The sequence below is a fragment of the Oncorhynchus mykiss genome, chromosome 27 (assembly GCF_057628025.1).
Source record: "Oncorhynchus mykiss isolate SJ-2025 chromosome 27, ASM5762802v1, whole genome shotgun sequence".
Lineage (NCBI taxonomy): Eukaryota > Metazoa > Chordata > Actinopteri > Salmoniformes > Salmonidae > Oncorhynchus > Oncorhynchus mykiss.
In genome coordinates this window covers 15,762,095-15,789,894 of record NC_143048.1, presented here as the reverse complement: position 1 = coordinate 15,789,894, position 27,800 = coordinate 15,762,095, and the positions used below count along the sequence as shown (strand labels likewise).

Here is a 27,800-nt window from a genome sequence, read left to right as displayed (position 1 = left end):
GAGGCTAAATCAGTTTCCTGTAATGGACGTTGTTGAAGTGAGAAACAATAGTTATGTGGAGATGCTACGTACCGACACTGACATGTTGAGCTCCAGCATTGAAGCAGTGATGTAGGCCGTCAGTGTGACTTCATCTGTCACCCCACCCTACAAAACAATATGTTAAATACTAAAACATGTGTAAACTGTAGCCTGATACAATTCTGTAGAAATCATCATTCCCAACTTTATGGCTGGTCTGACGAGACGTAAAACAACATCTTCTTCTATCAGTTTATTATCGATATAAATACCTTCATTCTGTTGTTAAAAAGTTTCCCCAATCTAATGAAACAGCCATGTTCGCCTTGTTGACGTTCCAACCAAGTCTTGGTTTGCTCAATTTTTACCGGATCAATATAAATGAAAGACTTTGCTTTGCCAAAGGATCTCAAAACAAAAGCAGTCAGCCTGAGAAAAGAGAACTTGATTTGAATGTCCCGTCATAATACCCACATAAGGTTGTTATAAACATGACAGAGCTTGACATTACATGCAACAAAAGATTATTTTAATTTATGTCACATCCATGGTCTCCCTGTCAGAGACAATGCCATTTGATTGGTCAATACTTAATTGAAACAGACACAGTTATAATGTGTTTACCAGTAGGTGAAACACACAATACATACCAAGTGTTCCCTGAACCTTGTCCAAATGTGCTGTATGCACCATCAACATGCTTGTAGTTCAGCTGCCTTTGGTAACCTGTCGGTGAGTTTTTAAAGCAAACAACAGTAACCAAGTGTGTTTTATATTCACTGAGGGTGCGCCCCAAATGGCACCCTATTCCCTAGCGTATTCTTTTTGCCAGGAAGAAAGTAGTGCACTATGTAGGGAGTAGGGTGATATTTGGGATTTAAAATAAATCTATATTCTATAATCAAATGACTTTAGCAAAAATCTGGAAGTCCCAACATGTGTTGGGTCAGTGATGCTCTGTTGATAACACTGTAATATCATCTGTGCTGTAGCTCTATAATTTACATGATAGCAGGGTTGTAGTCACTAGGGCACACTGTGGTGAAATATTTAAAAATGTTCTTCAACGAAAAACAAAAAAAGGGGGGACTCTTATTGGACAAATCCAGCTCTGTTTCAGTCAGTTTTCTTCCGTTTGGTGCCTAATCAATACGACCCATATTTTGAGGAACTCTCTTACCACTAGTGAGGAACTTGATGGCCTTGTCTCGGATGGCTGGAGTGAGCTGCTCTGTGTTCCTCAGGTACTCCAGGATGTAGATATTGGGGGCGAGGAGGGCCATATTCTGCTCTCCACACCCATACGGCATCTGCAACAGTCCATCCAGGTTCTTGAGGGCCCGACCCAGGATGTCACCTACAGGTAAACATGGGACTTCTGTGATACTGTCCTCTTTAGCAAACAGCAGCATTATCACTGGATAAGGGATGCTTTTCTCACCAAAACTCCTGTCTAAACTCACCAAGCCTCTCTAAATAATACAATGGTTTATTTTACCCAGGACTGAGAGAGAAATTCGATCAGATCCATCCACCACATTCTTGGGGAGTTGCAGTTCCACCTCCTCTGTCATAGTTACTCCTGTGGACACAGAGATGATAAGATGAATGGAGATAATCAGTTCAACCAATGTACATTCAACGTTCATGTATTACTGACCAGTTGGACACAGCAACCAGTTGTAGGTGTCGGTCTTCTCTGTTCCCTCAGCCTGAGAAGAGAGGATATTATTTTCAGTCAGAGGTAGTTACACTAGGTATCTGTACAACGGTATGTTCCGTCACAACAGTAGGCTGCATACCTTCACCAGCAGGCTCTGTGTGACTGTGTCGATGCGTCCTCTCTCCGGTACGTTCACAATCTCATTGTCACACACAGTGTGGGACTGGACAGCCTCTGCACTAACGGACACATTCAAAACCCCTACACACACATTGACAGACAGAGTGCAGCACAGGTTACACAACATCCAATATGGTGACACAACTCAGGCTGACATCCATTCTGCTGTTTGAACGGTTGAATGAAGACTGATGATTTACCCAGGATAGAGGGTGCCATTGTCCAACTGAAGGTCTTTCGTCCATTGGCACACAAGCATGATGAGTATTGGACATCCTTCAAGGGTGTGAGAGTGTAGTCTAAGGAGTGAGCTGGAGTCACAGAAACCTGCCAAATAGGAACACTTGTAAGATAACATGGAAAACTAATGAAACAACTCAAGAGACGACCATGATGCGGTGCCGTACCATGATGCACTTGGACAGGTAGTTAAACACAGTGGCCTTCAGCTCAAAGTGCTCTCCACGGATGATGGAGTAGGGCAGGGTGAGTTCCAGGAAGAAGGGCTGGAAGACAGTGAGCTCCACTGGAGGAGCCAGGCCGAAGCCGCCAGGAGCCAGGCAGAATGCTTCTGTCTGCCAGGTGGTGATGGTGTCTGGAACTGTGAGGGGCATGTCTGCTGTTCCAGATTCCCTGTAATGCAAAGGTCAGAGTTCAAAAAGAAAGACACTAAGTGTCCCATGGAGAACAATGGAGTATGACTTTACAAATTCTTTAAACACTGTTTCTTTAAATGTTTTTAAATATATTTAAGCTTCATCTAACTGGGGAGTCCTATTGAGGTCAGAGGCCTACAGTAGGTAAAAGTGGAGCAAGTTGAGCCACCCTTGTTTCTAGGAAACCATACACAAAATTAATAATTTGACCAAATATTTAGGAAGATAAATAATTTCATGGAGTCTGTGAAGGAAGAAACCATATGGAAAAAGTGGTCAGCAAGTCAGGTCCAAAAAACACTTGTTCACCAAGTCAAATAAATGTATTCTGTTAGCGGTTTCACTATGATTGTATCTAAACCAAAGTAGATCATTGTAAGATTGTTCTACACATCAGTTGGGATATTTATAAGCTTAAATTTTTTTCATGTCCTAAACCTCGCATGAAAGTGCATCTCTGTAGCTGTGTGGGCAAATATAGTCCAAATGTTTGTCTTGGGGTAAATTGAGCTGAGGGCCACGGGGTAAATTGAGCCAATGGTAAATTGAGCAAATTGAAGTGTTTTCTTCCTAGGCGTAAAGCAATGCAATATCGCTGGGATATTTCATTATATTGTATTTATTTTGTATTTAGAGCTGTAAATCCAAAGACTTCCAGTCCTTGCCGTTATCGCAAATTACAAAGTGGTTTGTTTTAGGTGTTAAGTGTTTGTTAAAGGATGCTTAGCAAAGAAGTGTTTGTGATTGTGTTGAATTGTGTTTGGGAGATAAAGATAGACATGGTTTTAGAAAGATAGTGGTAATATTTCATTCAGAACAGACATTTGTAGGCAACCTAACTAACCCTATCACGCGACTCAATTTACTCCACACCGGGGGTAAATTGTGCAAAGAGACCCCTTTTTTGGACAAGCTATGTTTTCCAAACTGTAATGTCTCCATGAATTATGTTTATTTCAAGGGATACACAACATCCTGAAATATATGTAAATCTTTGTTAGAAAAAAATACTGTGTTTTTGCTTGACAGAGTAACGCTGAATGTAAAACAAATCTAAATTTACCACACTATCCCCTACTTTGTAATGCAGTTCAATGAGGTTCCTAATCTACACCACTACTGTATGTTTTGATACAGACCGGTCGGTTGTTTAGCAACAAAACCGACACGTGCGGAAATATGGAGCAAAACAGACGGGGTTGGCTTAGACTGTTGACAACATCTAAACTATATTTTGCCTTCAAATGTCTATTGAAAACATAAATACATTTGCACTCTCAAATACATCGTTACAGTTGTTGGTAGCAAGCTAGCAAATGTTTTGCCATATTAGCATAGACATGACATGAGTCAAAACACCTCAAAACAAGACATGGTATCAATAAGAAGATACAACGAGCTGAAACGAGACACCTACTATTCCCCACATGGCAGCCTCTTGTTATTGTTGCTAACTATCTGACCGTTCAGAAACATCACCTTCTGCCTCATCGATGTGCGCGCATTATTTTATTGACGTTTATAAGGCAACAGCCTCACTGTGCAGTGCTCTTACCCAACTTCCACAAGATCCCATATCCACGTCTCAGGGAAGAACGTACGGGCCGTCTGTATGGTATCAACAAATCTGTCACCGTCTACTACACGCATTAAAGATCGATCAAGTATCCCACCCGCTGCACCCAGTCTAAGTGTGGCCTTGTCTCCAGGGTGGCGTCTGTAGGCTACAACTAAAACAAATAATAGTCATTATTCTCGTGTTAGAATCAGCCTGGTCAAACCAGACTGAATGCTGCTTTCAACGGTGATGCATGCAGCATTCAGACTGGTTTAACCAGGCTATATTAGAATAACAAAAGCCATACATGTAGTGGTAATATTTCATTCAGAACAGACATTTGTAGGCAACCTAACTAACCCTATCACACGACTCCCAAGATTCACTGAATTCTTCTGGCAATGACAAGAGTAAAAGGTGTGAAGAAGGACATCTCACCATAGGCCCCATTGTCCTGTTTCCTATTGTACCTGAGACAGGAAGGTACTCTTATAACCAGATTAGTTGCCAGCTTCAGTCCCAGTTTCTAGAAATGTCAGAATCACAAAACAAGAGAGCTCAATATTAATGAATATCTCTCAATTTTATGTTTCTATTCTGTAGGTGTTTTTCAGCCTCAAACAGGGTATTTTAGCAATTAATCATTTAAGAAGTTGTATGCATGGTAAAAGTATGGTAACTGATTCTTACGAGAGAGGAAAAAAGAAAAGCGAAAACAAGCCAGAAGTTACCTTAAAAACTTCATGAGGTTCATTTTCCTCTTCAGTTTGTCCTGGCCTTATGTACCTCCTTGGTTTTACACGTAAACATCCTACTTGATCTTCAAGCTGGTAGGGAATGTGTGTTGTCTCCTTGACTGGTAACAAATCAAATATCTGGAATGGGATAACAGTGAGATGTAAAATGAACTTGTTCACTGGACACCAAACAGAAGAAAACAGACTGTTACTGTGAAGGACCACTTGGACTTGTCTAAAAAGAAACGTTCAATTTCATTTTCCATTGCTAAACGTTATTAACCCTCATACTACCGACTGGGGTCATGTTGACCCCAGAGGCATATTTTTCATCTTAGCCCAAAGGTGGTTTATTGAAATCTTCAAATTTTCATGACTTTGACAATCAACTTGTTCTTGGTGTTTCTGTATCAATATAGATTTTGGGGTCTTTTCGACCCCAGCCCAAAACACCTAATTCCATCTATAGTAATGAGGTAGATAGGACCCTTATAATAATTTATGTTTCTTTGTAGACATAATAACAAATTACCCATACTGACCTGAATCAGTGATGTTGACCAGATAGACAGATTATCTACAGAGATATAGCTCCCCATGTACCCACCTAAGATTGCAGTTTTCTATACCACGTATTTTATGTATGTGTACAAAACCAAACTTTTTATACTGCCAATAGTATAAAAAGCTTGCCAATGGTATAAATACTTGATAGAACTGCAATAGCGAACTTAGATACACTCTGAATTTACACAGAAAGCTGTACCAGTGTGTAGCCACTGAAAAGTAGTTATGCTAGGGCAAATCTAAAAAAAATAGTTATTCTAGGGCAAATGTAAAAAAGTAGTTATTCTAGGGCCAATCTAAAAAAGTAGTTATTCTAGGGCCAATCTAAAAAAGTAGTTATTCTAGGGCAAATCTAAAAAAGTAGTTATTCTAGGGCCAATCTAAAAAAGTAGTTATTCTAGGGCAAATCTAAAAAAGTAGTTATTCTAGGGCAAATCTAAAAAAGTTGTTATTCTAGGGCCAATCTAAAAAAAATAGTTATTCTAGGGCAAATCTAAAAAAGTAGTTATTCTAGGGCAAGTCTAAAAAAGTAGTTATTCTAGGGCCAATCTAAACAAGTAGTTATTCTAGGGCCAATCTAAAAAAGTAGTTATTCTAGGGCAAATCTAAAAAAGTAGTTATTCTAGGGCAAATCTAAAAAAGTAGTTATTCTAGGGCAAATCTAAAAAAGTAGTTATTCTAGGGCAAATCTAAAAAAGTAGTTATTTGATCTAAAAAAGTAGTTATTCTAGGGCCAATCTAAAAAAGGAGTTATTTTAGGGCCAATCTAAAAAAAAGTAGTTATTCTAGGGCCAATCTAAAAAAGTAGTTATTCTAGGGCAAATCTAAAAAAGTAGTTATTCTAGGGCAAATCTAAAAAAGGAGTTATTCTAGGGCAAATCTAAAAAAGTAGTTATTCTAGGGGAAATCTAAAAAATGAGTTATTCTAGGGCCAATCTAAAAAAGTAGTTATTCTAGGGCCAATCTAAAAAAGTAGTTATTCTAGGGCCAATCTAAAAAAGTAATTATTCTAGGGCAAATCTAAAAAAGTAGTTATTCTAGGGCAAATCTAAAAAAGTAGTTATTCTAGGGCAAATCTAAAAAAGTAGTTATTCTAGGGCAAATCTAAAAAAGTAGTTATTCTAGGGCAAATCTAAAAAAGTAGTTATTCTAGGGCAAATCTAAAAAAGTAGTTATTCTAGGGCCAATCTAAAAAAGTAGTTATTCTAGGGCCAATCTAAAAAAGTAGTTATTCTAGGGCAAATCTAAAAAAGTTGTTATTCTAGGGCAAATCTAAAAAAGTTGTTATTCTAGGGCCAATCTAAAAAAAATAGTTATTCTAGGGCAAATCTAAAAAAGTAGTTATTCTAGGGCAAGTCTAAAAAAGTAGTTATTCTAGGGCCAATCTAAACAAGTAGTTATTCTAGGGCCAATCTAAAAAAGTAGTTATTCTAGGGCAAATCTAAAAAAGTAGTTATTCTAGGGCAAATCTAAAAAAGTAGTTATTCTAGGGCAAATCTAAAAAAGTAGTTATTCTAGGGCCAATCTTAAAAAGTAGTTATTCTAGGGCCAATCTAAAAAAGTTGTTATTCTAGGGCAAATCTAAAAAGTTGTTATTCTAGGGCAAATCTAAAAAAGTAGTTATTCTAGGGCAAATCTAAAAAAGGAGTTATTCTAGGGCAAATCTAAAAAAGGAGTTATTCTAGGGCAAATCTAAAAAAGGAGTTATTCTAGGGCAAATCTTAAAAAGTAGTTATTCTAGGGCAAATCTAAAAAAGTAGTTATTCTAGGGCCAATCTAAAAAAGTAGTTATTCTAGAGCCAATCTAAAAAAGTAGTTATTCTAGGGCCAATCTAAAAAAATAGTTATTCTAGGGCAAATCTAAAAAAAGTAGTTATTCTAGGGCAAATCTAAAAAAGTAGTTATTCTAGGGCAAATCTAAAAAAGTAGTTATGCTAGGGCAAATCTAAAAAAGTTGTTATTCTATGGCAAATCTAAAAAAGTAGTTATTCTAGGGCCAATCTAAAAAAGTAGTTATTCTAGGGCCAATCTAAAAAAAAGTAGTTATTCTAGGGCAAATCTAAAAAAGTAGTTATTCTAGGGCAAATCTAAAAAAGGAGTTATTCTAGGGCAAATCTAAAAAAGTAGTTATTCTAGGGGAAATCTAAAAAATGAGTTATTCTAGGGCCAATCTAAAAAAGTAGTTATTCTAGGGCCAATCTAAAAAAGTAGTTATTCTAGGGCAAATCTAAAAAAGTAGTTATTCTAGGGCCAATCTAAAAAAGTAGTTATTCTAGGGCAAATCTAAGAAAGTAGTTATTCTAGGGCAAATCTAAAAAAGTAGTTATTTGATCTAAAAAAGTAGTTATTCTAGGGCAAATCTAAAAAAGTAGTTATTCTAGGGCCAATCTAAAAAAGTAGTTATTCTAGGGCCAATCTAAAAAAGTAGTTATTTTAGGGCCAATCTAAAAAAAGTAGTTATTCTAGGGCCAATCTAAAAAAGTAGTTATTCTAGGGCAAATCTAAAAAAGGAGTTATTCTAGGGCAAATCTAAAAAAGGAGTTATTCTAGGGCAAATCTAAAAAAGGAGTTATTCTAGGGCAAATCTAAAAAAGTAGTTATTCTAGGGGAAATCTAAAAAATGAGTTATTCTAGGGCCAATCTAAAAAAGTAGTTATTCTAGGGCCAATCTAAAGTAATTATTCTAGGGCAAATCTAAAAAAGTAGTTATTCTAGGGCAAATCTAAAAAAGTAGTTATTCTAGGGCAAATCTAAAAAAGTAGTTATTCTAGGGCAAATCTAAAAAAGTAGTTATTCTAGGGCAAATCTAAAAAAGTAGTTATTCTAGGGCCAATCTAAAAAAGTAGTTATTCTAGGGCCAATCTAAAAAAGTAGTTATTCTAGGGCAAATCTAAAAAAGTAGTTATTCTAGGGCCAATCTAAAAAAGTAGTTATTCTAGGGCAAATCTAAAAAAGTAGTTATTCTAGGGCAAATCTAAAAAAGTTGTTATTCTAGGGCAAATCTAAAAAAAATAGTTATTCTAGGGCAAATCTAAAAAAGTAGTTATTCTAGGGCAAGTCTAAAAAAGTAGTTATTCTAGGGCCAATCTAAAAAAGTAGTTATTCTAGGGCAAATCTAAAAAAGTAGTTATTCTAGGGCAAATCTAAAAAAGTAGTTATTCTAGGGCCAATCTAAAAAAGTAGTTATTCTAGGGCAAATCTTAAAAAGTAGTTATTCTAGGGCAAATCTAAAAAAGTAGTTATTCTAGGGCCAATCTAAAAAAGTAGTTATTCTAGAGCCAATCTAAAAAAGTAGTTATTCTAGGGCCAATCTAAAAAAGTTGTTATTCTAGGGCAAATCTAAAAAAAGTAGTTATTCTAGGGCAAATCTAAAAAAGTAGTTATTCTAGGGCAAATCTAAAAAAGTAGTTATGCTAGGGCAAATCTAAAAAAGTTGTTATTCTATGGCAAATCTAAAAAAGTAGTTATTCTAGGGCCAATCTAAAAAAGTAGTTATTCTAGGGCCAATCTAAAAAAAATTAGTTATTCTAGGGCAAATCTAAAAAAGTAGTTATTCTAGGGCAAATCTAAAAAAGGAGTTATTCTAGGGCAAATCTAAAAAAGGAGTTATTCTGGGGCAAATCTAAAAAAGTAGTTATTCTAGGGCCAATCTAAAAAAGTAGTTATTCTAGGGCAAATCTAAAAAAGTAGTTATTCTAGGGCCAATCTAAAAAAGTAGTTATTCTAGGGCAAATCTAAAAAAGTAGTTATTCTAGGGCCAATCTAAAAAAGTAGTTATTCTAGGGCAAATCTAAAAAAGTAGTTATTCTAGGGCAAATCTAAAAAAGTAGTTATTCTAGGGCCAATCTAAAAAAGTAGTTATTCTAGGGCAAATCTAAAAAAGTAGTTATTCTAGGGCAAATCTAAAAAAGTAGTTATTCTAGGGCCAATCTAAAAAAGTAGTTATTCTAGGGCAAATCTAAAAAAGTAGTTATTCTAGGGCAAATCTAAAAAAGTAGTTATGCTAGAGCAAATCTAAAAAAGTAGTTATTCTAGGGCAAATCTAAAAAAGTAGTTATTCTAGGGCAAATCTAAAAAAGTAGTTATTCTAGGGCAAATCTAAAAAAGTAGTTATTCTAGGGCAAATCTAAAAAAGTAGTTATTCTAGGGCAAATCTAAAAAAGTAGTTATTCTAGGGCCAATCTAAAAAAAGTAGTTATTCTAGGGCAAATCTAAAAAAGTAGTTATTCTAGGGCAAATGTAAAAAAGTAGTTATTTGAATCCAAGTTTCTCTGGAGATGTAATATTAAGTTATACATATCCTCAGAGGGTGGAGGGGGACCTGTATCAGTGATTTTGACAAGATGGAAAGATCACCTGCATAAATTAAGCTCCTTTTGTTCTCGGCTATGTTTTAAACTGGTTACAAATGGCAATAGTTTTTACCACATAATATGACAGAATTAGTATTTACTTAAAAATTCTAAAAACGAAATGATGCTATAATCAAATTATGGTAAATGTTGTTTTTAGCACTTATGTGGATTGTACGTTGGAAAAAAACAGCACATGATTTAAGGAACAAATGTATATTTTCGGTTTACAGAATATGCTAATTGACTGTAATTTTGCAAAAAATAGTCTGTTTTGGTTAATTTTTTATTTCAGATAACAAGATTTACATGTCTAATGATGTATTGAATTAAGTTGATATGTTGCTATGATTGTTGATTTTTTCCAACAGTTTCTTCTTGAGGTCAAAATGACCCCAGTTGGTTATCCATGTATGTAAAATATGTTAGCATGAGTGTTAAAATTGCAATAATAAACACAACCCAGACTATTAACTCATTAAGTACCAATAGGGAGGTGCTTTCCAGTTCCTTTAATGAAAGCACACCAAATGGCCAACATTGAACAGACCCACTCCAAGTCTGCTGTTGTCACTTCTTAGTCCCCTGAAGCTGCTTGTATTGCCAGCACCACAAAAGCTGTTTATATGGTGGTACTGTATGACCGTTGATATTCACTACACCGAGCTCTGTTACCTTGTCAGCATTCAGCCTCTTCCCTGGCTCCATGATGTGAACACTCTGGTCCACAGCACTGAGGCCACAGAGGGAGCCGGGCTGGGCCGAGAGCTGCAGGGTGTTCTCCTCCCCTGGAACTGCTTGTGAGGGTGAGAACTCCACCGACACCTAGTGCACATGACATACATAAGTGTACATTATACACCTTTATACACGGAATGATATCTATGTGAATGGGAAATACTTGACACTTTTTATACATTCCATAAAATGAACATAGTATGTTTGTGATGTGCAGAAGCCAGAGGGTATAACACACAAAGAAGCATGCCCACATATACACACACCTTGTGCCTGAAGCATTTCTCAGTGGGGAAGTTCATGCTGTGGGCGATGACAGTCTCACTGGGTAGCATACTGTACACAAGGACCTGTACCACTGGCGCCATCTCTGGAACCACTGCCAACTTCAAGGTGACTTCACCCTCAGTTGCTGTAACACAAGAGCATGTCAAACTGTCATTGTCATCAAGCACCTTCAAGTACGTTCATAATTACTTAATGAAACTCCCTCACCAGGACTCCCCTGCTGCACGGTAACCTTCATATGTCCATGCTGAACTATCACCCCTCTGGATAAGGCCTGGAGGAGGGAAAGGGAAAAACAGTTATCCCGGTTATCCCTTCAAGTCAGCAAGAAGGATATGATGAGAAGTACTGGTGTTGTATAGAGACATCCTTCCTTTGAAGATGAGAGGCTGGGACTATGTCTGAAATGACCCTGGTCAAAAGTAGCGCACCATTTTGGACTCACCCCGGGTTTGCAGGTTGTCACAACTTGTTCCTTGTTCTACTCACCAGGTAGATGACATCCACGGAGCCCTTTGGGACAGTCTCCCCTACGATGGCGTACTGGATGGTGATTGACACTCCCTCCCAACATGCCAGTGGGTGCTCCATCTTCTGAATAGCCAGAGAGCTGAACGTTTTACTGTGAGGGGCAGTGGGCTGGATCAGGGAGAGCTTGTGGTGCCCTCTTTTGAAATAGGGGACCCTGTATCTAATATTCTCCACTTGTGGTGTGTTGCTTACCTGGAAAGCAACAAAGGAGAGAGAGAGTATAACTAAAGGCCCAATCCCAAATCTACCCTTAGACCCTGTACAATATACTACAATATACAATATATACAATATATCTGAGAGGATTTGTTTTTTTGATTTTTTTTGACAGGTGTAAGCAATAGAGTATGTCAACATCTCCACCTTGTCCTCTGATAAACTAGGTGGAAGTTTCACCATAGTGTTTGTTATACACATGGTATCTTCTCAGATCTCAACAAGAGCATGATAGGCCATAGGTTCAATGGTGTGCGCTGGAATCATCAGTCTTCCAAAACCTAGAAGAAATCATACTTACTATGAGGTTAATGTTCTTTTTGGGCAGTCTGGTTGTGTTGAGGGAGAAACTGGCAGTACCATGACTGTCCGTGGTTAGGTTCTGTAGAAGATGTGAGGACCTGTCTTTCTTCTGCAAAAGGTAGACTAGCATGTCTGCGATAGGTGTGTTGTTGAAGTGAACAACGTTAATCTGAGGGAAAAGGGGGGGGGGGAAGTTGTAAGTGGTGATGTGTGTCACTGTTACCGACCATTGGTAGTTAAGTAAACAGGAATGTCAAAGACAAATGGCATCTACAATTCAACTAAGTCTAAGAAACAATATCACTGTATTTGGACGCACTTTGCCCTCAATAGTTGATCCACGCTCATAGATTTTGGGTGTGTCGACAAATGTGAGTTTTCCAATCACATCTGAGAGCTCAATGTGTTTTTCCTTTGACTGTGTAATACCTGTCAAAGGAAAACAAATGAAAATAGGATGGTTTATTTCACAACGACACACGCCACCATGATGCACAATGGCAGTTCACAATGCAGGAGCTGAATTCCAGTGCAGCTTATTCAACATAGTAAAAACATGATTACAAACGAAGACATGAATAAAACCAGCATAATATGAGGATGTAGCACCAAAGGTCAAATACACAGGTCTTGCCAATCTTCATAATCTAATTAAACATGCAATCTTGACATTATGTAATTCACTCTCAAGAAAAGAAAACAGTTTTCATTTGACTTCAGGCAAATGTTGTCATCACTTCTACCGTCTCCAAATTGTTAAGATAAATGACTTGCCTGTCCCCTCCTCCTCTACTTTTGCATTAAAACTCAGCCTGTCTATGAGCATTTTCTGGCCAGCATCCTTTGTGAAAATTGACATGTTGAAGACATGAGAAGCACAGCCAGTTTGGTCCATCTGGGAAAAGCAAGCAAAACCACACACATTAAGAAATGATTGAAATAATTGTAACCAGATCATTTTCAAATGTAATATGATGGTAAAAACAAGTATATAGTTTCTTCAGGAAAGCATACAGACCTCTATTGACTCTTTATGGCAGGGGGGTGTATAATCAGGAACTCCTTCTGGATTTTTCTCATCAATTCTTATTGGTATCAATATATTGGGAACTAAGGGTCGGCACAACTCTACCTCTGCTTTACCAGGTACAGGTTGCCCATACGTGTATCTGATTTTATTTCATAATAAAACACAAACATACATCAGACACATCAGCTATCATACATTTCCCACATAGAGAGACATACCATATTATAAGTCTCATATGAGACATTATAAATCTCATACATGTTGGCTTATAACAATACATTATAATGCTTTTTAAGTCAAGTGTTTTCAACATTATCAATCGATCTGGACCAGTATTCATAAAGCCTATCAGAGTATGTGTCCTGATCTAGGATCAGTTTGAACTTTTACATCTAATGAACAAGATCTCATGTACAGGGGGAGCCTGATCCTAGGTCAGCAATCCTACTCTGAGATGCTTTATGAATACTGGCACAGCTGTTCATGTACTGTACATGCCACTGTCCCAAACCTTTGAAGTCTCAGGGACTCATAAGAACAGTTTATGACATTGAGCAGTAGCATTGTAGGTCTTCAACTTGAAAAATACATTTCTTAAAGAAAATGTGTGTGCTTGCTAGCTTGTCTTGAGTATTTATGGTTGTGAGATAAGTTATAGTAGTGGTAGTGACTGCAGTAGTAATAGTAGTGACTGCGGTAGTAATAGTAGTTGTCAAAGTTCTGACTGTGGCAGTAATAGTAATAGTAGTAGTAGTAGTAGTAGTAGTAGTAGTAGTAGAAGTGACTGCAGTGTTAGTGGTATTAGTAGTGACTGGTAAATGGTAGCATTAAGCTGTATTGAAGAACTCTAAAATGGGTCAGGCTGCACATCTGAAATCCAAAATGTATTATTCTAGTGTATGGCGCTCTGTGCAAGCTTTGAGCTTTGAGTAAGCACACTAATTAGTCATTAGCTGTCATTACCTAGACCTGGGTTCAGATACTTATTTCTGTGCATCAGTATTTTCAAATAATGTGGCCAAATCAACTACTTCTTTTTGAAGTATTTGAAAGTATTTTCATATAATTGCCTATAAATATCCTACTATTTGAAACTATTTTAAATGACTTGCTTCCAAATAAAGTATTTTAAATACCTCTATGACTAAACAGACCTGGGTTTAAATGCATGGGGTATTTAAATATTTGTATTTGAAAATGCACTTGTCTGTGTATTTGAGTCATTTGTAACTACAGTGCATTATAGAACAGAGATAGTGTTGACTCACGTTGCACACACTTCTACTTTATACTCCTCTTGAACAATGCTGATCTCATCGTTGAGGTTCATTTTGATCTCAAATTTCGGCAAAACTAGAAATAAATTAACAGTTAACTCATGAATGTTCCAGGGTTGTGATGCATTGATTCAACTGCCAGAGCCATGACAATACCTAGCATGAAAAGTAAACGAACAAAGCTTAACCTACCATACTTTTCTACCTTGAAGCGATGGTATATTTTCTTTTCACCAATCCACACTACAATAGCATAGGTTCCTACGGGTGCTTCAGAGTTCAGGGGGTAAGAAAGCTGCAGAATGTTGCCATTGGATGTAGTTTTGACCCACTGTCCAATTCTGTTCTGATGAACATCCTGTTGGTTCATAGAACAAGAGGCACATTGAGCAGGGCGCTACACCTATTGGAACCCCTCTTAGAAGAAAGGGTTCCAAACTGGTTCTTTGTCTGTCCCCATAGGATAAACGTTTTTGGTTACACTTAGAACCCTCTAAAGAAGAACCAAATAAAAAGGGTTCTTCAAAAGCTTTTCCTATGGGGACAGCTGAAAAAAACATTTTAGGTTCTACAAAGCTATTTTTATTTTTAGGAGTGTAGGTTATGTAGGCCAAACATCCCTTTCTGACATGTAGAATCTATCTGCAACGTTCTGAAGTTTGCTTGCTGAAGGTGGCCCAGATGTGATCACATAAAGCTGATAGGGAGTCTTCTGGTAACTGCCATGTAGAAATGAATGATGACCTACAGTACCTAGCTGGTGGAGTCATTGTCTTATAATGTACTAGTATTTACAGTGAGTCATCATACATTGATAGACTAATATGGGTCTTACCTGCAGTTCCACAATGTTGTACTGTGAAAGGCAAGACAAAATACTGGTTAATGTTTTATGAACTCTCAAATTCCCCCAAAAATTAAAAGAGGAGCAAAGCTGTCAGCAAAAATAGGAACTAGGCAGATGCTTGGCTTTGTCTCTTCAATTAAATTAAAAAAATACAATTCTACAGAGGAGCATAGCAGATGTCTACAACCGTGGGAAGTAGCCAGGCGATTGGCGTTGTCTCTTCAAGTAGACATCACACGTAGCATTTGCATCTGACTGGGACTCTAACATCAATTTAGTAGATCAACTCAACCTCATGAAAGAAAATCCAATACATTCCAATCTGACCTTTTCTGAAATTGAAAACCCCATGTCCTGTGGTGAATGTTTGAGGACCTTCAAATCAGCCCACGCATGTTTATTTAGAGAACATCTGTAGTCATGTACTTTTGCCCTGAGTGCTATGTGTCTCAACTGTGTGTAGTCTGATTAAACAGACAACACAGGCTAAAAAGCATACCTTCAGATATTTGGATTTTACCCAACAGATTCTCATTTCCAAAGTCGTATTGTTCATGGAGTACTGACGAGACATGTATGACATGGGGTGGCTAGTTGATTGCTGAATTTAAATAAGCATTTACAGTATACTGTACATAATAATCGTTTGTCCAAACCAGTATGGCCAATAGGGCAGGAGCCTATCTCCAGTTTCAGTAGTGTGAGGTAGTCTGGAGAGAACACTAGTCACCGGGGGCGATTGTACACCAGGAAGGCCTGAAAATATTTTTGGTATCTCAGACTGTTCTGGCCATTCTCACATTGAAAATTAATTGGGATGAACGATGTTTGATACGCTTTTTACATTTGAATCACAAACCATTAAAAAAAGGATGAAAGTGACCATTTTAGACCTGTTTCAGGATCCATGAACCACACATGATAAAGACATCATCTTGGTATCATTACACTCCTTATAGTGTGCTCCAAAATATGGAGCATGTGTAGATTCAGGAATAAAAATGTTCACATTAATTTATACTAAGTTAAAATATTGATATGAATATCACAAAAGTGTCCTTTTTGATTGAGCTTTTTTAGACACAGTTTGAAACAATATACCCTTCAAATGCGTCATAATTACAGTGGTGCTCTGCTATACATCGACATGTACATTATACTGTAGGTCAATAACCAATCACATACAGCAAATCACCAGCAAACAGAGTTCTCTTTGATTACATTTCCCATTCACAGTGGTACTGGTGCTCATAAAGTGTATCATAACTTCAAAAATAGTAGAGCACCCACTCTGGAAATTTGATGTACAGGAGTATATTGTTTTAAACTATTGTGGAGATGGTGATTGAATTCAGGAAGCATCCCTCACTATCTTTACCCCTTGAAATCATTGGATCAGCTGTAGGCATGGCTGAGACATTCAAATTCCTGGGAACCATCATCTCCCACAACCTCAAGCGGCAGGACAACCTCACAGCGATCACCAATAAACCACACCAGCGGATATACTTCTTACTTCAGCTGAAGAACTCTCATGCACAATTCTGGTTCAGATCTATGCAACCATTATCGAGCTCATACCCACCCCCCGGATCACTTTCTGGTTTGGGAATGCGTCTGCCTGGTCCAAGGGCGAACTGCAATGGATTGTCCAGTCTGCTGAGAGGGTCACCGGGTGCTACCTGCCCTCCATTGAGGTCCTGCACGATTCCAGAGCATGGAAGCATGCAGATAAAATCAACCCTGACCCCTTCCACTCCATCTTCCAAAGTCTCCCCTCTGCAAACGGTTCAGGTGAATCACAAACAAAACCTCCCACCACGTGAACAGCTTCTTCCCACGGGCCATGGCCCAAATCACCTGGTCCACGATGATCTTCTCATCCACGGACTATGCACCGTGCACTATTATCCAAGAACTGCGAACTTCTCTTTGCACTATTTGCACATCCTAATATGCTTTTTTTCATATATACTGTAGTTGGGTGTGAAATTATTGACACACTTGATGAGGATGAGTAAACATTACTGAAAATGTTTCATGATGCCGTTGACCTTAACAAGGGCCCCAGGACCAGTGAAAGCAAAAATGTCCAAATAACATCCAACACCATCTTTTACAGTAGGTATGGGGTTCTTTTCGAAGCCTCACTGTACATATTTCCCCGACTGCACATCATCATGTGTAGGGTGCCGTCCTTCGGATGGGACGTTAAACGGTGTCCTGACTCTCTGAGGTCATTAAAGATCCCATGGCACTTATCATAAGAGTAGGGGTGTTAACACCGGTGTCCTGGCTAAATTCCCAAGCTGTCCCTCATACCATCACGGTCACCTAATCATCCCCAGCTTACAATTGGCTCATTCATCCCCCTCCTCGCCCCTGTAACTATTCCCCAGGTCGTTGCTGTAAATGAGAATGTGTTCTCAGTCAACTTAGCTGGTAAAATAACGGTAAAAAAAAAAAAAATCCTGAAAATGCTTCATATATTTATACATCCCTACATACATCATTTCTGTAGCTATGTTTTTATAGTGAACCTTGTAGTTATACTACAGTGTACATAGCACAGGAGGTTGGTTGCACCTTAATTGGGGGGGACGGGCTCATGGTGATCCCTGGAGGGGATTAGTGGAATAGTTTCTATGTGTTTGATGCCGTTCCATTTGCTCCGTTCCAGTCATTATTATGAGCCGTTCTCCACACAGCAGCATCCACTGGTAAATAGTGTACATACCGCATGTGGATTTGTGTAAAACTCTGCTTCTACATAAGTTGTCTGTATATCCTGTTTATTGTCTGTCTGTATATTCGTATTGTGGCAGCACCATTTTAGTCAAATTCCAGGACATCTAGGACATGTAAATGTACATTGTTGAAGTCGGAAGTTTACAAACACCTTAGCCAAATACATTGAAACTCAGTTTTTCACAATTCCTGACATTTAATTTAATCAGAGAAAAAATCCCTGTCTTCGGTCAGTATGTAAAAAACCGACTTACACTGTATATATATATATATGTATATATATAGTGGGGAGAACAAGTATTTGATACACTGCCGATTTTGCAGGTTTCCCACTTACAAAGCATGTAGAGGTCTGTAATTTTTATCATAGGTACACTTCAACAGTGAGAGACGGAATCTAAAACAAAAACACGTGAAATTGTTGTTCAATTTAAATGTTTGAATATGAAATGATTCGTGATGGGATGAAATGTGATTTTAGCTTCTAAAATGTGAGATTTGGGTTTTCATAAAGTTAGGGCTATGCTCAATCAGTGGCCTGCCCCTGTGAAGGGACATGGGCTATAAAACTTTTAAAACACGCCCTCCTCTCCCTTCCTATATAAAGCCTTGATGACAATGTAACCTCCTGTTCCGAGGATGTGAGGACGACGGTCCGATGTCAGAATGGTTCAGATAATAACTACAGAACGAAGCCAACATCAGCGTGAGCTTTGGTTGCGAATGATATGAACTTTGAACTCTTATTCACTACAGAAGTGATACCTCCTAGCCGTTGAGTTAGCAACAGCAGCTGCAAACGCAGGTTAGGAAGGAACTCTCTTAGTTCGCTGGACTTTATCCTGCTAACTGTTCCAAATGTCCGAACTGAATTTGGTAAAAGGGCTTTTATGTACTCTGCGCCATCGCAACTTACAAAATACTTTTAAACTGGAAGAACTTGTCCCGATTGGTGTTTTTAAATCACTGATGAAGGATTTTGAGGCTGATTCCCTGACCTGTCAATGTTTTTAATTTGCTGTTTTATACTCTTGTGAATTCAATGGTTTTTACTCGATTACTTGTAGTTTTTCATGTTGTCTGTCTGTAATTTTTTTGTAATGACTTGGTGCTGCCTATCTTGGCCAGGGCGCTCTTGAAAAATAGATTTTAATCTCAATGAACCCTTCCTGGTTAAATAAAGGTTAAATAAATAAAAACAGACCGAGTATCTCGTCTACCACACAACGACCTTACTACAACGTATCCAATTGACCACCAGAGACATTCTTCAAAGGACAAAGGACTCGGTATGGCAACACGGCCATCCATCTATAACCAACCTACCGAAGCGCAGCTCAGAGTAAATATTTATTGCATTTTCCTTTTCCAAATGGGCTGTAATTTAGAATGCATAAGATACTGTATTTACGATAGCACAGCTTCGCCCTTTGTTCCTCAGTCTTCCCGCTCTTTCACTCAAACCCAGCCCCTTTTCTTTTGTGTAACAAGCTGTCATATCTGTTCCGCCCGCTAGGGACGTTTTCCTTTATGACGTAATTTGTAATCAAGTTATGATTAATTATGTGTATGTGTAATTCTATGTGATTAGTTAGGTATTTAGTAAATCAATAATTAAACCCAATTTGGTATTGCTGATTCAACTTGTTAGCCAGGGTTCGTGAAGATAACCAAGAATTTACAACTTTCAGATGAGACTGAATTAAGGTGACGATTAATATTGACAGCTATTGATGTAAAATATTACTAGGTCTTTAAGAGTTTATTCGGAAGATAACAGCTCTATAAATGTTCTTTCGTGGTGCCCCGACTCTCTAGTTATTTACATTTACATGATTAGCTCAATCAGGTAATATTAATTACGGAGAAATGATTTTATAGAATAGCATGTCATATCACTTAATTCGGCACAGCCAAAGACACGACAGGAGGAATGGGAGAAGGTCATGTGGTCTGATGAGACAAAAATAGAGCTTTTTGGTCTAAACTCCACTCACCGTGTTTGGAGGATGAAGAAGGATGAGTACAACCCCAAGAACACCATCCGAACCGTGAAGCATCTGTTCCTCTAGTGATGTAGAGGTTAACCCAGGCCCTGTAGACTCCAGTACCACACCTATTCCCCAGACGCTATCGTTTGTTGACTTCTGTAACCGTTAAAGCCTTGGTTTCATGCATGTTAACATCAGAAGCCTCCTCTCTAAGTTTGTTTTATTTACTGTTTTAGCACACTCCACCAACCCTGATGTCCTAGCCGTGTCTGAATCCTGGCTTAGGAAGGCCACCAAAAATTCTGACATTTTCATCCCCAACTACAACATTTTCCGCCAAGATAGAACTGCCAAAAGGGGCGGGGTCACAATCTACTGCAGAGATAGTCTGCAGAGTTCTGTCATGCTATCCAGGTCTGTGCCCAAATAGTTTGAGCTTCTACCTTGAAAAATTCACCTTTCCAGAAATAAGTCTCTCACTGTTGCCGCTTGCTATAGCCCCCCCTCAGCCCCCAGTTGTACCCTGGACTTCATATGCAAATTGATTGCCCCCCATTTATCTTCAGAGTTCGTACTGTTAGGTGATCTTAACTGGGATATGCTTAACACTCCTGCCGTCCTACAATTTAAGCTAGATGCCCTCAATCTCACACAAATTATCAAGGAACCTACCAGGTATAACCTCAAATCCATAAAAATGGGCGCCATCATAGATATCATCCTGACCAACCTGAGCCCTAAATACACCTCTGCTGTCTTCAACAAGGATCTCCGTGATCACTGCCTCATTGCCTGCGGTCAAATGATCACCCCTCATCACTGTCAAACACTCCCTAAAACACTTCAGCAAACAGATCTTTCTAATCGACCTGGCCCAGGTATCCTGGAATGATATTGACCTCATCCCGTCAGTAGAGGATGCCTGGTTATTCTTTAAATGTACTTTCCTCACCATCTTAAATAAGCATCTCCCATTCAAAAAATGTAGAACTAAAAACAGATATAGCCCTTGGTTCACTCCAGACTTGATTGCCCTTGACCAGCACAAAAACATCCTGTAGCGTACTGCATTAGCATTGAATAGTCCGCGACATGCAACTTTTCAGGGAAGTCAGGAACTAATATATACACAGTCAGTTAGGAAAGCAATGGCTAGCTTTTTCAAACAGAAATTTGCATCCTGTAGCACAAATTCCCAAAGGTTTTGGGACACTAAAGTCCATGGAGAATAAGAGCACATCCTTCCAGCTGCCCACTGTCACCACCGATAAATCCATGATAATCGAGAATTTCAATAAGCATTTTTCTACGGCTGGCCATGCTTTCCACCTGGCTAAGTCTCTGCACCCCCTGCAGCAACTCCCCCAAGCCCTCATGGCTTCTCCTTCACCCAAATCCAGATAGCTGATGTTCTAAAAGAGCTGCACCCCTACAAATCAGCTGGGCTAGACAATCTGGACCCTCTCTTTCTAAAATTATCCACCGCAATTTTTTCAACCTCTCTTTCGTATCGTCTGAGATCTCTAAAGATTGGAACACTGCCGCAGTCATCCCCCTCCCAAACTGTTATAGACCTATACCCATCCTGCCCTGCCTTTCTAAAGTCTTCGAAAGCCCAGTTAACTAACAGATCACCGACCATTTAGAATCCCACCGTACCTTCTCCGGTATGCAATATGGTTTCCGAGCTGTTCATGGGTGCACCTCAGCCACGCTCAAGGTCCTAAACGATATCATAACCGTCATGGATAAAAGACAGTACTGTGCAGCCATCTTCATCGACCTGGCCAAGGCTTTCGACTCTGCCAATCACTGCATTATTTTAGCAGACTCAAAAGCCTTGGTTTCTCAAATGACTGCCTCACCTGATTCACCAACACTTCTTAAATAGAGTTCAGTGTGTCAAATCCGGACCTCTGGCAGTCTCTATGTGGGTGCCGCAGGGTTCAATTCTCAGGCCGACTATTTTCTCTGTATATATCAATGATGTCGCTCTTGCTGCTGGTGATTCTCTAATCCACCTCTACGCAGACGACACCATTCTGTATACTCTGGCACTTCTTTGGACACTGTGTTAACTTACCTCCAGACGAGCTTCAATGCCATACAACACTCCTTCCATGGCCTCCAACTGCTCTTAAATGCTAGTAAAACTAAATGCATGCTTTTCAACCGATTGCTGCCCGCACCTGCCCGCCTGACTACCATCACTACTCTGGACGGTTCTGACTTAGAATATGTGGACAACTACAAATAGCTAGGTGTCTGGTTAGACTGTAAACTCTTCTTCCAGACTCACATTAAGCATCTCCATTCCAAAATTACATTTAGAATCAGCTTCCTATTTCACAACAAAGCCTTCTTCACTCATGCTGCTAAACATACCCTCGGAAAACTGACTATCCTGCCAATCCTTGACTTCAGCAATGTAATTTACAAAACAACCTCCAACACTCTACTCAGCAAATTAGATTAAGTCTATCACAATGTCATCCGTTTTGTCACCAAAGCCCCATACACTACCCACCACTGCGACCTGTACGCTCTCGTTAGCTGGCCCTCGCTTCATATTTGTCGCCAAACCCACTGGCTCCAGGTCATCTATAAGTCTTTGCTAGGTAAATCCCTGCCTTATCTCAGCTCACTGGTCACCATAGCAACACCCACCTGTAGCACACGCTCCAGCAGGTTTATTTCACTGGTCATCGCCAAAGCCAACTCCTCTCTGGCCGCCTTTCCTTCCAGTTCTCTGCAGCCAATGACTGGAACTAATTGCAAAAATCACTGAAGCTGGAGACTTATATCTCCCTCACTAACTTTAACATCAGCTGCCAGAGCAGCTTGCCGATCACTGCATCTGTACACAGCCAATCTGTAAATAGCCAACCCAACTACATCATCCCCACATTGTTATTTATTTTTGCTCTTTTGCACCCTAGTATCTCTGCTTGCACATTATCATCTGCACATCTATCACTTTAGTGTTAATGCTAAATTGTAATTATTTTGCCACTATGACCTATTTATTGCCTTACCTCCCTAATCTTACTACATTTGCACACACTGTACAATATATAGATTTTTCTATTGTTTTATTGACTGTACGTTTGTTTAACCCATGTTTAACTCTGTGTTGTTGTTTTTGTCGCACTGCTTTGCTTTATCTTGGCCAGGTCGCAGTTGTTAATGAGAACTTGTTCTCCCCTGGCCTACCTGGTTAAATAAAGGTGAAATAAATATATATAATAGTTCCAGCTTATACATGCTATATACATTTTACAGACACAATCTATTTTACAATAGTTTTATTTTGTTTGTTTTTAGGCCTGGCCTTCCTCTAACTTCCACCTCTCCCATATATTTCTGATGTCCATCCAGTTTGATATCTATTTGCCATATATTTTTAACTGTGCTATTTCACAAAAGTTCTGAGCCTATGTACATTTTGCAGACCCAGTACATTTTACATTTGTTATCTTGTTATCTTGTCATCTATCTATTAACACCATCCATATTGGATTTATGTTTGCCATATATTTTTCAACTGTGCTGTGATGCTTCAGAAAAGTTCTGAACCTTTCTATTCTCATAGTTTCTACAGATTGTAAATTAAGATAAACATGTAAATGTATTCGGCGAGTAAAAAATATTCGGATTTTTTTAAACGAATAACATCAAAAAGGGTACTTTTGAGATATTCATATTAATATTTTTATTGTTGAATTAAATAATGTGAAGTATTTTTGTTCAGAATCTAGACATACTCCTTTTAAATAAGACTATACGGAGGATAACGACACCAATATGTTGTCTGTGTCACGTACAGATCATGGATCATAGTGTCTTCCAAGGTCTAAAAGAGGCACTTTTGGTTTGTGATACAATTATAAAAAGCATATCAAACATACTTTCTCCCAATTAAGTTTCAATGTGAGAAGGGTTAGGGTTAGAATACCCAAAATATTTTCTGGCTGGTTGGACAACACTTCAGTACATAGTGTTACATAATACATGATTGCTATGTCTGTAACACATTATTATGATGTTGTGATACTTCTGTATCTGTCTTTTTGTTTGAAATAGTGGAGATACTGATCTAAATGAAGACCAAATAGGTAATTGTTTTCAATATTCAATGTTTCACATTTTCAACACTCACCAGTTGATTGACAGGGCTAAAATTGGTATCCAAGGTGATGACTCTAAAATTCACTGTAAGAAAACAAAGACTCAATGAGAATTTCTGTTATGGTGAGTGAATGAGGACCCAAAAGCGAACTAACTTAAACAGAGCTTCTTTAATAACCAAACATAGGTAGGCTCAGATAGACCGGCAGATTCCGACAGGACAGGACAAGGTTACAGCAAACATGACGATAGTCTGGCTCAGGCATGAAACACAACAAACAAGAATCCGACAAGGACAGGAACAGAAACAGAGAGAGATATAGGGACCTAATCAGAGGGAAAAAGGGAACAGGTGGGAAACGGGGTGAATGGGTAGTTAGAGGAGACAAGGAACAGCTGGGGGAGAAAAGGTAACCTAACAACGACCAGCAGAGGGAGACAGGGTGAAGGGAAAGGACAGAGACAAGACACAACATGACATTACATGACAATTTCAGAAGACAAACTATTTATAGTTACTCTGGATAAAATGTACAACCGTTGGTAATAAGGCCCCATTTAAAATCAATTGCAGATAAGTTCGCGGAAAATATTTACATTTTCGATATCCAATGATAATGTCCAGGAAAGGAACGCCTTATAACATGTGGTATGACAGTTCAAACTCCATTACAGTGTAAATATTCAACCCACAACGGATGTTTTTTGTTTTTTATCTGCACCTGATGGTCCTGTTTGTGATGACAGAGCAAACCACCATAGAAACATGATACCACCTAATTGTCCTGTTTCTTAGCAAGCAGACTAATTTTGTAGACTACTGGTCTTGTGTAAATCTACCTGTTTGTCCGGGGTTGTAGATTGGTTTATCCATTTGGACGAATGTCATCGGGCTGTAGGGTTTGATCATTACCTTTTTCTCCTCCGTGGATAGAAACGTTTCACCTTGAACCTTCACCTTAAAATGTTGCACTTCGTCACTCTCCACATGAGGGGCCTGAAAGGGAGACAGAGAGCAACACTGATAAACTAATGTACCAATAACATATGATACCATACTGTGGTCCTGTGTGGCTCAGTTGGTAAGACCATGCTGCTTGCAATGGCAAGGTTGGGGGTTCAATTTCTGCAGGGATCACATAGGCTATTGTGAGTTGCTTTGGATAAAAGTTTCTGCTATGTGATATATACAGTTAAAGTCAGAAGTTTACATACACCTTAGCCAAATACATTTGAAGTCAGTTTTTCATCATTTCTGACGTTTAATCCTAGTAAAAATTCCCAGTCTTAGGTCAGTTAGGATCACCACTTTACTTTAATTAAGAATGTGAAATGTCAGAATGATAGTAGAGAGAATTATTTATTTCAGCTTTTATTTATTTCATCACATTCTCAGTGGGTCAGAAGTTTATATACACTCAATTAGTATTTGGTAGCATTGCCTTTAAATTGTTTAACTTGGGGCAAACGTTTCAGGTAGCCTTCCACAAGCTTCCCACAATAAGTTGGGTGAATTTTGGCCTATTCCTCCTAACAGAGCTAGTGTAACTAGCTAGGTTACTAGTCCTCCTTGCTCGCACATGCTTTTTCAGTTCTGCCAACAAATTTTCTGTAGGATTGAGGTCAGGGCTTTGTGATGGCCACTCCAATACCTTGACTTTGTTGTCCTTAAGCCATTTTGACACAACTTTGGAAGTATGCTTGAGGTCATTGTCTATTTGGAAGACCCATTTGTGACCAAGCTTTAACTTCCTGACTGATGTCTTGAGATGTTGCTTCAATATATCCACATAATTTTCCATCCTCATGATGCCATCTATTTTGTGAAGTACACCAGTCCCACCTGCAGCAAAGAAGCCCCACAACATGATGCTGCCACCCCCGTGCTTCACGTTTGGGATGGTGTCCTTCGACTTGCAAGCCTCCCCCTTTTTCCTCCAAACATAACGATGGTCATTATGGCCAAACAGTTCTATTTTTGTTTCATCAGACCAGCGGACATTTCTCCAAAAAGTACGATCTTTGTCCCCATGTGCAGTTGCAAACTGCTGGCTTTTTTATGGCGGTTTTGGAGCAGTGGCTTCTTCCTTGCTGAGCGTCCTTTCAGGTTATGTTGATATAGGACTCATTTTACTGTGGATATAGATACTTTTGTACCTGTTTCCTCCAGCCTCTCCACAAGGTCCTTTGTTGTTGTTCTGGGATTGATTTGCACTTTTCGCAAATCATCTCTAGGAGATGCGTCTCCTTCCTGAGCGGTGTGACGACTGTGGACCCATTGTGTTTATACTTGCGTACTATCGTTTGTATAGATGAACATGGTACCTCAGGCGTTTTGAAATTGCTCCCAAGGATGAAACAGACGTGTGGAGGTCTACAATTTTTTTTCTGAGGTCTTGGCTGATTTCTTTTGATTTTCCCATGACGTCAAGCAAAAAGGCACCTCAGTTTGAAGGTAGGCCTTGAAAATATTTCCACAGGTATACCTCCAATTGACTCAAATGATATCAATTAGCAGAAATTGATATCAGAAACTTCTAAAGCCATGACATCATTTTCCGGAATTTTCCAAGCTGTTTAATGGCACAGTCAACTTAGTGTATGTAAACCTCTGACCTACTGTAATTGTGATACAGTGAATTATAAGTGAAATAATCTGTTTGTAAACAACTTTTGGAAAAATTACTTGTGTCATGCACAAAGTAGATGTCCTAACCGACTTTCCAAAACTATAGATTGTTAACAAGAAATTTGTGGAGTGGTTGAAAAACGAGTTTTAATGACTACAACCTAAGTGTATGTAAACTTCTGACTTCAACTGTATATTGTACAGTGCATACTAGTATCTGACCAAAACCAGGTATGACTTTCAGCCTGAATTTAAGCCACCACATTGATATTTCCCATAAAATAACCTTGTATTACATAACCTGGTATTACAAAATTAAGAGATGCATCACAAAGCAGAGAAAGTACACTCTTATTGAATGGTTCTGGATGTCGACCAGTGTTGGGCTGACCTGAAACTGGAAGCAGCGGTGAAACTCTTGATCAGAACTCTCCTGGAGAAGTATTTTTTTCTGTTCATTGGCGATCAGAGATATGGTCATTACCAGGGTCTCGTTGGGCTGCAGAAGGCTGGCACAAAGCTTGGCCTCTGAGCCTGCCTGGATTACTGCAGGAATGGCTACCATGTAAACCCTACAGAGAACATACACACCAACAAACACAAAGGAAAATCAGTACAAAATGAGAGGCTACGTAGGTGAAATCGACAGAAGAAATGTCTGCAGAAAGGGTCGATGAAAAACAGCTCTTAATCTGCTCTCGGACTGAGAGAACGTTACACCAAGATGAGACGCAATAAATCTGATTACTCAATTCTAACTTAATGACTGTGCAGATTTACTTACGGCCTTGGAGTTTCTTCACAGACACAAAGCCAGTGAAAGCAGGCAAAGAGTATCCATCTCCAAACCTGAAGCCCAGGAGGAACCATGACAAAAAGAGAAAAAAAACAAGTCAGACTATATCCCAGTATTCCTACCTGCAATACTTCCCTACTGCATTGTGCAGAGGAACTGGTATCCAGGTTTAAATTATTGAAGTAAAAGCCCTGTGAATGATTGACCCATTTTTTTCAATAATAGTGCTTTGCAGTATTGTGATTGGCAGATTTTCTGGCTTTGGGACTATACATGCACCGTCAATATAAAAGTACTGCCAAAACAAAGAAAATACCAACATAAAGTGTTGTAAATAACCAGTGCAGTCAAAAACTTCATTTTCCTGTGTTTTATATACACGGTTTGTACAAAACACCTATGCTCTTTCCATGACATAAACTGACCAGGTAAATCCAGGTGAAAGCTACAGAATGATCCCTTATTGATGTCACTTGTTAAATCCATTTCAGTCAGTTTAGATGAAGGGGAGGAGAAGTATTTTTAAGTCTTGAGACATGGATTG

At 38.8% G+C, this 27,800-nt stretch overlaps 1 protein-coding gene across 1 annotated transcript in view; it reads right to left on the bottom strand.

The window, feature by feature from the left end:
- The window catches only part of LOC110507181 (alpha-2-macroglobulin), a 35,153-nt gene extending 7,707 nt beyond the window's left edge, over positions 1 to 27,446 (bottom strand). Inside the window, exons 1-27 of the mRNA XM_036965765.2 lie at positions 27,245 to 27,446; positions 26,852 to 27,032; positions 24,672 to 24,828; positions 23,863 to 23,915; positions 14,953 to 14,973; positions 14,310 to 14,475; positions 14,109 to 14,193; positions 12,829 to 12,979; positions 12,585 to 12,705; positions 12,130 to 12,239; positions 11,809 to 11,979; positions 11,250 to 11,483; positions 10,968 to 11,034; positions 10,739 to 10,884; positions 10,410 to 10,559; positions 4,810 to 4,953; positions 4,517 to 4,604; positions 4,076 to 4,250; positions 2,272 to 2,497; positions 2,065 to 2,191; positions 1,824 to 1,945; positions 1,682 to 1,733; positions 1,520 to 1,603; positions 1,202 to 1,378; positions 672 to 747; positions 294 to 450; positions 73 to 147 (exon numbers count right to left, since the gene is read on the bottom strand). Of these exons, the coding sequence (XP_036821660.2) occupies positions 73 to 147; positions 294 to 450; positions 672 to 747; positions 1,202 to 1,378; positions 1,520 to 1,603; positions 1,682 to 1,733; positions 1,824 to 1,945; positions 2,065 to 2,191; positions 2,272 to 2,497; positions 4,076 to 4,250; positions 4,517 to 4,604; positions 4,810 to 4,953; positions 10,410 to 10,559; positions 10,739 to 10,884; positions 10,968 to 11,034; positions 11,250 to 11,483; positions 11,809 to 11,979; positions 12,130 to 12,239; positions 12,585 to 12,705; positions 12,829 to 12,979; positions 14,109 to 14,193; positions 14,310 to 14,475; positions 14,953 to 14,973; positions 23,863 to 23,915; positions 24,672 to 24,828; positions 26,852 to 27,032; positions 27,245 to 27,330 (3,402 nt within the window). The 5' untranslated portion in view covers positions 27,331 to 27,446. The remainder of the gene's footprint in view (positions 1 to 72; positions 148 to 293; positions 451 to 671; positions 748 to 1,201; positions 1,379 to 1,519; positions 1,604 to 1,681; positions 1,734 to 1,823; positions 1,946 to 2,064; positions 2,192 to 2,271; positions 2,498 to 4,075; positions 4,251 to 4,516; positions 4,605 to 4,809; positions 4,954 to 10,409; positions 10,560 to 10,738; positions 10,885 to 10,967; positions 11,035 to 11,249; positions 11,484 to 11,808; positions 11,980 to 12,129; positions 12,240 to 12,584; positions 12,706 to 12,828; positions 12,980 to 14,108; positions 14,194 to 14,309; positions 14,476 to 14,952; positions 14,974 to 23,862; positions 23,916 to 24,671; positions 24,829 to 26,851; positions 27,033 to 27,244) is intronic.
- Between the last annotated feature and the right edge of the window lie 354 nt (positions 27,447 to 27,800).